This window comes from Alexandromys fortis, unplaced genomic scaffold, assembly GCF_014885135.2.
Source record: "Alexandromys fortis isolate MF-2015 unplaced genomic scaffold, M_Fortis_MF-2015_v1.1 scaffold_28, whole genome shotgun sequence".
Lineage (NCBI taxonomy): Eukaryota > Metazoa > Chordata > Mammalia > Rodentia > Cricetidae > Alexandromys > Alexandromys fortis.
Window position 1 is genome coordinate 4,004,910 of NW_026067901.1, and position 13,432 is coordinate 4,018,341.

General features: G+C 40.2%; 1 protein-coding gene across 1 annotated transcript in view; it reads left to right on the forward strand.

Moving 5' to 3' along the window:
• Pus7l (pseudouridine synthase 7 like) overlaps positions 1 to 9,872 on the forward strand; it is a 21,512-nt gene extending 11,640 nt beyond the window's left edge. The window contains exons 4-7 of the mRNA XM_050131305.1: positions 1,863 to 1,996; positions 3,520 to 3,830; positions 5,771 to 5,824; positions 8,484 to 9,872. Of these exons, the coding sequence (XP_049987262.1) occupies positions 1,863 to 1,996; positions 3,520 to 3,830; positions 5,771 to 5,824; positions 8,484 to 8,807 (823 nt within the window). The 3' untranslated portion in view covers positions 8,808 to 9,872. The remainder of the gene's footprint in view (positions 1 to 1,862; positions 1,997 to 3,519; positions 3,831 to 5,770; positions 5,825 to 8,483) is intronic.
• Positions 9,873 to 13,432: the final 3,560 nt, after the last annotated feature.

The following is a 13,432-nucleotide window of genomic DNA, read 5'->3' on the forward strand; positions in this document are numbered from 1 at the left end:
TGGTTTCCTTTGCTTTATGTTTAAAAACCACCTATGAATGATTACATGTGATAATTGTCTTACTGGGTCTGGGTTACCTCACTCAAAATGATGTTTTCTAGCTCTATCCATTTGCCTGCACAATTCATTTTTTTCTGCTGTGTAGTACTCCATTGTGTAAATGTACCACATTTTCCTTATCCATTCTTTGGTCAAGGGGCATTTAGGTTGTTTCCAGGTTCTGGCTATGACAAACAATGCTGCTATGAACATAGTTGAGCCCATGTCCTTGTGGCACAACTGAACATCCTTTGGATATATACCCGCCTTCAGAATGGGAAAAGATCTTCACTGACCCAACATCAGACAGAGGTCCGATCTCCAAAATAGAAAAAGAACTCAAGAAACTGGTCATCAAAATAACAAATTAATCCAATAAAAAAATGGAGCACAGACCTAAACAGAGAACTCTCAACAGAGGAATCTAAAATGGCTGAAAGACATTTAAGGAAATGTTCAACATCCTTAGTCATCAGAGAAATGCAAATCAAAACAACTCTGAGATTCTGTCTTATACTTGTAAGAATGGCCAAGGTCAGAAACACACACACACACACACACACACACACACATATGCCAAGTTATTTCTTGTAAAGTCAACTGAGATCAAAGACATATAGAAATGGAGTCCTTTTCCTTCGTTTTCCTCTGCCTCTCTCTGCTGAGTGCTATGTTAGGAAGGAGAATATAGGACATATCTACACACACAATGCTAAATTCAATAGTACATAAATCTAAACTCTATACATTTGTTTTAAATTAATATATGCAGCTTGCTCACATATACTTCAGAAGTATATCACATGAACAAATGTCATATCTCTAGCATCAAGTCCTTGAGTTATGTCCTTTCCTGCTCCTGTTGGACACACTCAGAAGCTGCTATGTTGAAACCTGAAATTCTTGGTCCAATTTCAAAAAGAGTAGCTGAGTTGAAGCCTAACTCTACTTACATATGTGAGAACGTGGGTGTACTATAAAACTTGAAACCAACGCAATAAAAAAGTACAAATTCTTATCATTAGAAGTTTGAAAATTTTATTATGAAGTCATCCCCAAATCCATCTTGCACAGAAAGAAATATCTTTACATGTGACAGGTGTGTGGGACACATGGTCTCAAAATAAAGGTTCTTGGGAGGGATGTTCATGAGGCCCCATTTCTCCCTAAGTTGCTAATGGCAGTTAATGGCTCCTGCGGGAGGAGGAGGCATTTTTTTTCTGGTGGTGCAGCCACTGGAAACCTGCCGATATTCTTGTAAATAACTCCTTATCCACGCTCGTGCAAGGAACCCTAATTAAATAAATGGGACCACACGCAAGGCATGAAGAAATGAAACTAGAAGAAAGACCAGTTAGAGGAAGAGCAAGATTAATGGAGTGGAAAGGTGATAAGATGGAGTAATTGGGTGAATATAATCAGAAAATACCATTTATAGGTGAAAATATAATGGAAGTTTTAGTATATAATTATTGCATGCTTAAAAAGTTTTTAAGACATGAAAAAGCAGGTTTTCATGAGATGAATGATCAAATCTTAACACTAAAAAGATAAAATAATATCACAACATTTAAGAATGATAGCTATTTGGTCTTGATTCACACATACTCTTTTCACTGAGAAAGGTATCCTCATCACAGAAGTACTCAGCCAGCGCCTGGTAAGCAGTGACTGTTACTCTTGCTTCCAGCCTTTATTCTGCCCTGCCCTGCCCTGCCCTGCCCTGAACGTGGCTGTGAACCAGCCTTGCTGAGGATGCACTGAGCCTTCTTTTCCAGAGGCCATGCTGTGAAGGCACATGTGACTCCGTCCTTTCCATTCAGACAGGCCAGGGCACCGGGCTCTCCTTGGATCCTAAGAGGTGTCCAAAACCACACTGTGCCTCCTCAGAAGGAGAGGAGGAAGAACACAAGACCCGACCAAGCTGCTGACATTTGTGAACCTCCCAAAGAGGAGCGTATGTTAAGGAGCAGATCTGGGCGCTGAGTGGGAAGCCAGGACAGCACATAGGGAGTGGCCATGTGTAGACAATATCAAGCACACTCTCTTCTAATCATGACCACAAAAGAGAGTTCAGTATTGTTACTACCTTAAAGTACACTATTTTAGATACCATTTTAATGGGTCTTTATTTCTGGAAAACACAAATCCTTAGTGTGATAAAATTTTAATATCAATATAGTTTATTTAGGTTAAAAATGTGGAAAGTTTCTACAAGACAGGTGCCTAGATTTTTCCATGCTCTGTCATTGCACAGAAACCCCCTCCTTAACGTGAGTCATGTGAGGTCCACATGGTGACATATTAAATCAGAATAATGACTGTCACAGAGAACGCTTACATTAATAAATAAACACACCAAACCTCGAGTCGCATTCTTTTCTTTTAGACCAAATGAAAAACTTCAACTAAAAAAAGACAGCATTCCCACAAAACCCCAAAGCACTGGAAACTGGGGATGCCAGATCAGTGTGTTTCCTCTATTAGAACAGTGACAATGTTACCATGGAGGAGTATTAAAAATTACAACAGTGCTCACTCGAGTGCTATAATTAAAACTGTGTCAACATTTTGCTTGTAAAACAGATTTTTCAAGGAAGGTTGCACATTAACCATTATAGCTGACTGCAGACACATGACACATAGGCGATTTTCTCTCTAAGAAACATATTTCAATGGAATCAAATCTTACGAGGCCCCAGGACCATGTGGCTGCTGTAGGAAGGAAAACTCTGGCAGATTTAAAACAAAGATTCAGCTTAGCAGATGGGGATGATAACATACTCTTTCATTGTTCATTTAAAATTTTATGAAGTTGGGACATTGATAAATGCTTTTATTTTTCACTTTTGCATAAAGCATGTGCTCTGATAACCATCTTTATATACACATCAAGGCTCCACAAGCAAGATCCCTTGATATGAAACATGAGTCTTACCTATGGAGGAAGTTACAGACAGAGGCTACAAGGGCTGTGATGGAAAACACCCCAGGCCTTCCCTAAAGCCCACACATCCACAGTCTACACAGCCAGGTGTACAACACCACAAGTAATGCAAGTTGCTCTTTGGTTTAGTCTCATAACACATTAGCATGTTTTAAAAAGCTGGCTTGGATCTGAAAAAGCCTGGCATAAAACGGGACTCGCTGAACATAGCGGACAATGAGGACTACTGAGAACTTAAGAACAATGGCAATGGGTTCTTTGATCCTACTGCACGTATTGGCTTTGTGGGAGCCTAGGCAGTTTGAATGCTCACCTTACTAGACCTGGATGGAGGTGGGTGGTCCTTGGACTTCCCACAGGGCAGGGAACCCTGATCTTTCTTATTTTTTAAAGAAAATAAAAGTTTAAAAAGAAAAAAAGCAAGTTTTTAAAAGTATAATTGGATTTAACCGTAGTGTTCAGCGTCTCCACAAAATGATGGCCTCTCATTTAGACTGCTTGTAAAAGTCTCCCCCAGGTAGCTCTGCGGTGATGGTGCCTACCAGCTGATTTGTCCTACATTTCAGAGGACGCGAAAGGCACGCTGTCACTGATGCCTGAGTTCCGAGTTCGAGAGCGGGCTCTGCTGGAGTCGTTGCATCGCTTCGGTGTGACGGAGGAAGGCTGTATCCAGGCCTGGTTCTCTTTTCCCCATTCCATGCGCATATTCTACATCCACGCATACAGCAGCAAGATTTGGAACGAGGCAGCGTCTTACAGACTTGCAGCCTATGGATCCAGAGTGGTGGAGGGGGACCTGATCTGCTTGGATGACCGTGTTGACGAGCATGTCCCAAGCAGTAAAGTGAGTATCCATCCATTAAGGAGGTGACTTGCCACACCAGAAACAGTAACTGCAAAACATTTCCGTTTGCTTATCTCTTGAATCATTTATTTAATTATTCTTTATCAAAAATTGGGATTCAGATACTTAGGTAGGAATCTGCATGATCAAAGAAGCAGCAGAGCAGCCTCCAGTGACCTATCCAAAAGGCTGAGATCCTATTTCAGCCCCGCCTTAATACTTCCTGTCTCCTATCTGTCTTCAGTCCTCCAAAACCTCTATGGTTAATTTTGGTCAGTTAGTGTCTAGCTCTGACCTCTGACTCAAGCAAGCTTTATTGTCAGAATATGGTCAAAATATCACACAATAATCTCAGGCTTTACTTTTCTGACAGCCAGGAGTCAACATATGTTGCTAAGTGAAGAAGGAATCAGTGTTGGCAATGAAAGGTGGTAAAGCTCTCTCTAAAGAGCACATCTCAAAAACAAACAAGAGAAACCTGTTCGTGTAATGCCCCAGACATGTTGGCTGCCCTCTTAAAGACAAGGGTCACACCTTGCAGAGCTGAGTGTCTGCACACACAGCAAAGGTGATTTCCCTTGCTTCCTTGTTGCCCAGCATGGTTCATCAGACTGCTCCCTGCTTTTGCCTGAATGACTTTTATTTGTATATAATATCAAGGAAAGAGGTGTAGGAGCTGTACAGCTTAAAAGAAAAAAACATAAGTTCTATGATGTTATGAGTATAGAGAATGCTATGTTTCTTTCCTATACACGTGGTTTTATATACATGTGACTTTATGACGTTTATATTATTGAAGTTATGTCATGACTATTTTTATAAAGCTTGCTTTTTCCATTTCTTCCCTGTCCATGTGGCATTTTTATCTATATAGCTTTGAACTAATTAGTGAAGCTGAATTCTGTAAGTCTTGTGAGAATTTCCATAATAGTGTAAAATAAAAGAACAAAGAAGTTTTTTCTAACATTATCTTAAGTCAATTTTAAGATGCTTAAAACCAGGGACAAGACCCTGAGTAGTGTTTCATGATATTCATTGCAAAAACTGTTGGATTTTAGGGGAGTAAAGTATTTCAGAGGTCTGGTCCTTGAATTCCTATTTTATAGAAGTGAGAACTGAGGCCCAGATGGGAAAGGAAAAATTCAGAACATATTTAGGCGCATGTAGTGCCCCTAAAAAGACCCAGGAGTCTAAGTGGGTCTCCTCTTGAGGAACATGAAGGCCCAGCCCTTCAGAACTAGAGGAAAGGTAGACTAAACTCTATATAAAGAAGTCTTTACTAGATCAGTGATAGCCTCCATGATGTATGAATTAAGGCTAGTTTGTTTCAGGTTAATAGCCATCTCAATCTAATAAAAAAAAAAAACCAGCAGGCATTTATTGACCCTATGTCTGAAAACTCATGATTTATTCAGGCACAGCTGCATTGCCAATCCTGTCCTCTGCACGAGCAGTGCTCTTAACAGCTGAGCATCTCTCCAGCCAGGAGTTGTGTAATCTGTGACGCTGGGCAGCAGACTTCCTCAAACTTAGTTTATCACATGCCTCTTTATTCCTTTCGGCTTTCAGACGCCTCCTACAGCCCTCTCAAACATACCTACAAGAAAGATGGCTGAATAAAATATTGCCGTATTTCCTGGGGAAAGGGACAGTTGAAGGTAGGGGTTGGCTATACAGAAGCAGACATTCGGTTTGGCATCATTCATTGGTGACTGAGGAAAGTGTCGCCTCCGGGCAGCCACGATGGCTGCTTTTCAGCTTCAGTAGTGCGTGGTTAAAGCAGAAAGAACTGGTCTGTCTTTTATGTAGGGGGCTCCTCTGGAGACAGGTTATTATAAAAAGATTGTGTTTGAACATATGCATATTCAGTGTATAAATCAGAGTTAGGGAACACTGAACAGTGGGAAACTACTCGTTTCCATTGTATTTTATGAAACTAGGTTCATCTGGTGACCAAAGAAGAGGAATCTGCAAACACATACACAATACACCAGGTAAGTTTGGTTAAAAGTTACCATCACTTAAATTTAAGTAAACATTGTCCATGAAAGACAAATCTGACCCTCCCTTGCTAGGTAACTTTTGAAGTACTCTATTTTATATCCTAGTAATTTATGCTTCTTTAATATATTAATGCTTAAATAAGCCTATTATGCTATAATCTATACCCTAACAATTTAATTTATGCTTGCTTTTATATATATTTCCCAATGTTCATGTCTCCCTCCAGTGTTTCCCAATGTTTGGCCTCCACATTAATCCTCTTTCCAGGGTCGCATTGATCCTATTTCATGGGAACCACTGATTTAATTTCTATCACTGTGATCACTGTGGTTTTATGTTTGGAAAAAGTTACATAAATGTGTATCTTTCTATATTCCCAGCTTCTTAGACTGTAGGGTGTGATCCCATGATTAAATGTGGAGGTTGCGAAATTTCTGTAGCAATTCAAGGTTTCTGAATGTATAGGGATAGAAAATGAATTAAAAAACAAATGCAAAACGGACCCAAGGCATTTCAAGATGCATTCACTAGTTTTGCATCATGTGGCTTCAATGCAGACTTGGTTCTCTGTAGCCACTTTGCCCTGTGTGTACCATCCTGTCTAGCATTGTAGATGGTGATGATAATTATGATAGATGATGATGATGGTGATGATGATGGTGATGGTGGTGATGATATTGATGATGGTGATAATGATTGATGATGGTAATGAATGGTGGTGATTGATGATGATGATGATGAATGGTGGTGATTGATGATGGTGTTGGTGGTGAATGATAGTGATTGATGATGATGATGGTGATGAATGATGGTGTGAATGATGGTGATTGATGATGGCGATGGTGATGATGATGGTGATTGATGATGACTGATGATGGTAAAGTATTTTGGTGATGGATGATGGTGATGATGATGCTAGTGATGATGATAATGGTGATGAATGATGGTGATGGTGATGATGGTAATGATGATAATTGATGATGCTGATGGATAATGGTGATTGATGGTGGTGATGATGATGGTGATTGATGATGGTGATGATGGTGAAGAATTTTGGTGATGGATGATGGTGATGATGATGGTGGTGATGATGATGGTGATGCCTGAAATACCTCAGCTCAGATTCTAGACCATTACATATTATCAGTTGTAGGTTTTGGTGTGCACACAAAGTTTTCTTTTCTTAAAAAAACATGGTTTACTTCTGGAAAGCAAAGACTTACTGTTTTCCTACTGTCATCTATCAGCATGTGAATATTGATATATGCTTGGGCTATATTGTGTTAGAGTACTTGATTTTAAAAGTTGCTGTCTTGGTTGCTGAACTGAGTGTCATAAAAAAGATAGTGAAATGAGTTTTGATTTGGAATTAGGACAGAATTTCCAACACTTTATGAAATGCCTCTAAATATTCCTCTGCCCTTTTGGGCCATGTGCTTATATGAAATGGTACTCTTAGTGCCAAAGATTACAAAATCTAAACATCTGTCAACTCTGAAAACCATAGAAAATGCTTTTCATTTTATGGTTTCAAATGTCCAGGCAAGAGCTAATGATTTATTTATATGAAAGAAAGAGCATATCATCTCACTGGTTTGCATGTTTGCTTTAATAACTTAATGATAATTAAATTGTCTTTAATAAATGGCAGAATTTTATATGTATCGAAGAATTGAAATAAATCTTTTATGATTTATTATCGTAAGCGTTTGGTTTTTATACCAATTTTATGGAGTTTTATACTTAGGATCATATACCATTTTATCATGTGGGTCACAAGTGAATCAAGGTTCTGAAGCCTAGCTGTGGCCCAGGCTGGATTCAAACCCATAGCCCTGCCTCAGACTTCCGTGTCTGACTTCTTTGAGATTCATTTATATTTGAAGATTTTGCCTGTTTTTCTAAATGCATTTTAGTATACAGACATGCTGTCTAGCTTCAGCAAAGGAGAAAACCTCTACAGATCACAGGAGAAAACCTGTACAGATCCCAAGAGAAAACCTCTGCAGATCACAGGAGAAAACCTTTGTAGATCACAGGAGAAAACCTAAGCTGTTCACAGGAGAAAACCTCTGCAGGTCACAGGAGAAAACCTCTACAGATCACAGGGGAAAACCTCTACAGATCACAGGGGAAAACCTCTGCAGGTCACAGGAGAAAACCTCTGTAGATCATGGTTTACGCATGCGCATACAGCTGGCAAAATGAAAATATTTCCTGTTGACTGATTATTTTGTTGCTTTTTATTAAAAGGAATTTCAGATTATCATCCAAAATAGCAGTGGCCAGCAGTAGAGACAGTTCTTTGTTTCACAGAAGACTCTTGCTTTAGGATTGCATGCTTTTGGAGATGGAGTCCTTACTGGAAAATTAAATCAGCCTTTATTTTTTAATTTTAGTTTGCCCAGTGACACCTGATATACGCTGGTGACCTTAAGTCTCCTTAGGCCTTGGTTTTAGTTAGCTCTTGTCTTTACTGATAATGATAAAAGCATCCTAGGTAGTATTCAAAACATCTTAGGCCAGCTATCATATTTGTAGCCTGACACTGTTTTTGCAAATCTGGGTTGCGGTCGTAAAGGTAAAATATGATGGCATATCTTTCTGAAGGCTAATCCATGTGTTGTGGTCTCTCCCTGCCCTCCCCAGGTGGTTCTGCCAGTACTTGGATACAATGTTCAGTACCCAGAGAACAAAGTAGGGCAGTGGTTCCGTGGAGTCCTTAGCAGGGACGGACTGCAGGCCTGTAGGTTTAGAGTGCCCGCCCTCAAGCTGAATGTACCAGGATGCTACAGGCACATCTTGAAACATCCCCACAATGTGTCGTACCAACTCCTCCATCCTGACTCTGATGCTAACGTGGAAGGGTCTCACACCGATGATGTAACCTCATCCCTGTCCATTTCCTTTGATCTTGATGCTTCCTGTTATGCTACTGTTTGCCTGCGGGAAATGATGAAAGGTGATATTTAAACCAGCGCCCGTGATGGAGTCGTGTGCCTGGTCCCTCAGCTGTTGTCAATGAACACAGGACTTTAGTGGAGAGGTTTAAACTGAGACACTGATACTTTAACTCACCAGATTCCAGCCTCTCAGGGTACTGTGAAAACTGAAGGCCACAGCAGTCAAGAAGCCCAAGGCAGAGGTCCTGGAACTGAGGCTACCCTTTCTTCAGAGGAATCAGAGGCCTAAGGCAGTGATTCTCAACCTGTGGGTCACGACCCCTTTGGTAACCATCTATCTAAAAGATATCTACATTACGGTCATAACCGTAAATTACAAAATTCAAAAAAAGTTATAAAGTAGCAATGAAAATAATTTTACGGTTGGGGGTACCCAACACGAGGAACTGTATTAAAGGGTCGCAGCCTTAGGTGGAGAACCAACCACTAGTTTAAAGCTATGTGACTAGTTTTTCCACTTGCTTCAGGGATCTCTGCTCCAGTCACGAAAGTTCCAGACTTGAGAACACTGCTCTGGGCACTGGCCGCTGGGGATCACACTTAGGAGCCACGTGGATAGAGAGCGCCCTCTCCTCTGCTTTGAAAGGGAAAGCCAGGTAACAGCAAAACCACGGTGACAGGACAAGTGAAGATCATCCTTTCTGGTTTGTCATGCAAGGGACTATTATTTGTTCTTAAAGTGACTTACACATGACATCATCTTGGAGGAAGGCAAAGTTTTCATTCAACTTTTTCATACAAGTTTTTACCCGATCCCCTAACCCTTTGTTCTGTTTTCTATGACCCAAAGCTCAGATTGTAGGCTGAGATCTCCTCACATCCCGTCTCTCACACATTGGATTTGCTATTGATTCTTTTTGGAAATAAAGACATTATCAGTTTCCTAAATTACCATGGAATTATTTTAAATCATTCTTACCAGCGTCACATCATTTAAATTCAATAGAAAGGGGTGACATATTTATTTGGAAACCTCCAATAGCATTTCACTGGTGGTTTCAAAAGCCTTATGGGCTATTACAGACCAGCAATGAGGTGTTTTTTTTATGTCTATGCTTGCCTGCCTATTGAGGGAGTATTAGCACCAGGGAATAAAATCCATAAAAATAAAAAGTCCTGAACAGAATGTAAAATGGTTTTTTTTTATAGATTTATTTATTTATTAGGTATAGAAAATTCCTTCCATGTATGCTTGCATGCCAGAAGAGGGCACCAGATCTCATTATAGATGGCTGTGAGCCACCATGTGGTTGCTGGGAACTTCAGAACCTCTGGAAGAGCAGTCAGTGCTCTTAACTGATGAGCCATCTCTCCAGCCCCCTAAAATGTTTTTTAATAGCATGTTCATTTGTATATTATGGAGCAAATAAAAGTCAGTTCATTGCATCCATAAATAACATAAGCAAAATGACTTGAAGCAAGCATGTAGTTACTAAAGATGTTGATGGAAATTTAGTAGCCTTAGACAATCTTGTTTTACAGGAGCAAACCATGCATTTTACAAATGCTGGGCCCACAATGAGAAGCATATTTGCATGCTGACAAAACCTGTAGCTTCTGGGGACTGACTCCCCCAGTTTGAACCCTGGCTCAAACCGCATATTCCAGTTCCCATGCTTCCCTCTCAGCATTCATGGGAGGGGGACATGAATACAGATGTCACTCAAGAACTGGTGTGAAGGTGACATCAGAAGGACCGGGCACTCCAGGACTGTTACATGTTTGCAGGTACAAATTTGGAAGAGAAGATAATGACATTCAAATTAGATGATAAGTAGTCAATTAAAAATTATCTATCTATCTATCTATCTATCTATCTATCTATCTATCTATCTATCTAATCATTACTTATCACCTTGGTTGTCTTTCTGTTTCTGTGATAAAAAAAACCTTAACAAAAGCAACTTCAAGGTGAAAGGTTTATTTTGGCTCGCAGGTCCAAGGTACAGTCTGCCACCACAATGAAATGATGGCAATAGGAGCCTTGAGGGCACTGGTCACCTTGTGTCCATAGTCAGGAAACAGAGAACGGGGGATGCTTGTCAGCTCACATTCTCCCTTGGCTTCCCACCCCATTTTCTCTAAACAAGATAATGCCTTGCATATGTGTCTAGGTTGGTTGTCTTCCGGGTGATTCCAATCTCATCAAGTTGACAATCGAGGCTGCCCATCACACATACTTCAGCAATCTCAAAATTCATAAGAAGTTGATTTTTTTTTTAGAGCTACCTGCCTAGTTTTAGTTGTTTTTGACAATAATGTGATATTAGATAGTAAAAACCTAGTTTTAGTTGTTTTTGACAATAATGTGATATTAGATAGTAAAAATTGGGAAGGAGTATTTTAACTTCAACAGAAATTTTATTTCATGAATTAAATGTGAAAATAAATTATATAAGATTGAGTTTAGTTTTCTTATTTTAAATAAGTTTATTAGAAAACATTAAAACATTTTGTAAAGTGCACTGTTGTTAATATTCTGTCCTTGGCCTGTAGATGGCACTGTGAGCTTAGATTTCTTGGAGCATTTTAAAGTTAACTCTCAGCACTATAAAATTATTTGGATGCTACTCATGTTAAAAGTCATTCCACATAACATTTGATATGGTTCATTCTTTCTTTTGCTTTTCTTTCTTTCTTTTGCTTTTCTTTCTTTCTTTTGCTTTTCTTTCTTTCTTTCTTTCTTCTTTCTTTTTCGGGACTTTATTATCCCTGAGGACTAACTGGTGACCAATCTTTAAGTTTTATAGGTTGTATGGGGCAGTTTATCATAAGCATATCATAAGCATAATTTTTGCTTTAATTACCAAAGTGGCATTTGAGACTAAACGTGCCTAAGGACAGGAAAGTGAACAGTTTTAATTTTGAGGTGTTTTGCTTTGTTACCATGGTGGGGATTGAACCCAGGATCTTGCCCATGGTAAGCAAGTGCTCTGCCAGCTGAGCAAGATAAAAATGCCTGGCTCTTGTTTGTTTGTTTGTAAGTTGGAAAAATGGGAAAGCTCTGTAACTTCAGACTCAGCTAATACTGTTTTAGTGTTATGTCAGTATCTCTCCTATTAATTCATATTTCCCCTATTGGGCTGTGTGTAATATTTCCTGCTTTGTGCAGATTGTTAGCATATCTGATGGACTGATCTCTTTAAGGTCAGACAAGACGCACTATGACCTTGACCTTGATTGTGCTTTCTAGATGTCCCAGGGTAACCATTGCTGCGATGAAACACCATGGCCAAAAAGCAAGCTGGGGAGGAAAGGGTTTATTTCACTCACTTCCATATAACATTTTGTCATCCAAAGCAGTGAGGACAGGAACTCAAACAGGGCAGGAACTGGAGGCAAGAACTGATGCAGAGGCCAGGGAGGGGTGTTGCATACTGGTTTGCTTCCCATGGCTTAATCAGCCTACCTTCTTATAGAACAGGGACCACCAGCCCGGGGATGGCACCACCAACAATGGACTGGACTCCCCCACGTCAATCACTAATTAAGGCATTTTTTCCTTACATTTTCTTGACAACAGCCAGAACTTACGGCCTAGTGCCAGAATTTACAGAGGCATTTTCTCAGTTGAGGTTTCCTCCTTTCAGATGACTCTGGGTTGAGTCAAGTTGAGATAAATCGGCCAGCACACTAGGTCTGTACCGCTTTCACTAGTATCTGCCTTCTGAGAGCAAGCTTTGGGGTAAAAGAAGACTAGTGTTGTCTTCTGCTGCTAAGCAGGCACCTTGGGACGTGTCTTGAGAGTGAAATAATATTCTTTCTGAGATTCCAAACTAAGTAGAATATCCAGATTGCTCTGGAATCTTTCACGGGATACGCTGGAATGTGTGTTGCAGGGATGTGTGGAAACCATCACAGCTCATAGGAAACTGAGCTGACGCCTGGGACAGTTCCACATGTCACTGGAAAAGCTTAGTGAGAAGGTTTAGTCCTAACTCAGGTCTAGCTTTTCCAGTCCTTCCACCAGTCGTTCTGCTTAAAGAAGAAGCAAGCTGACAATGACTTGCTCTTTAACAGAAACTATAGGGCTCCTGCTTTATGTGTCAGCGAGTTACAGCACCCGGAATTGAATGAGAGTTCTTTATTGGACGCTCTTTCCCACTTAGCACACCTTCACTCGGTTGATTGCATTTCTGCGTTCGTGTGATGGAACTGTGACCTTTAAAACGGAGGTAGCTGTAGAGGCTGTCACTGGTCCCGACGATGTGAATGCGGTGGTTACTGGGCAACAGTACACGGATGGCAGAAGTCTGAGAGATGCTGCTGAGCCCTGAAGCCCTCGCCTTGGAGATGGGCTGGACCACCGTGTGGTTTTGGAACTTCTCTGTTGTGATATTCTCAGTTTCCAAGGAAGCTTAGTCACCTCATTTTTCTCAGTCCTGGATATGCTGTATCAAATAAATCTACAAGTAGCAGACAAATTCAAGATCTTATCATGTTATACATAGAGGCATTAATGATACATATGCCATTTTTTGACATTTTTACCAGTAAAAACTTCACAGAAAATCTTAAAAGACACTCAGAACAGTGTCCGGTACCTAGGCAATTCTCAGAAAATTTCAGCTCATGTTCTTGGCGTTGATACCACCTCACTGTGCTCTCTGACCCTTTACAGCAAGTCAGGCACTT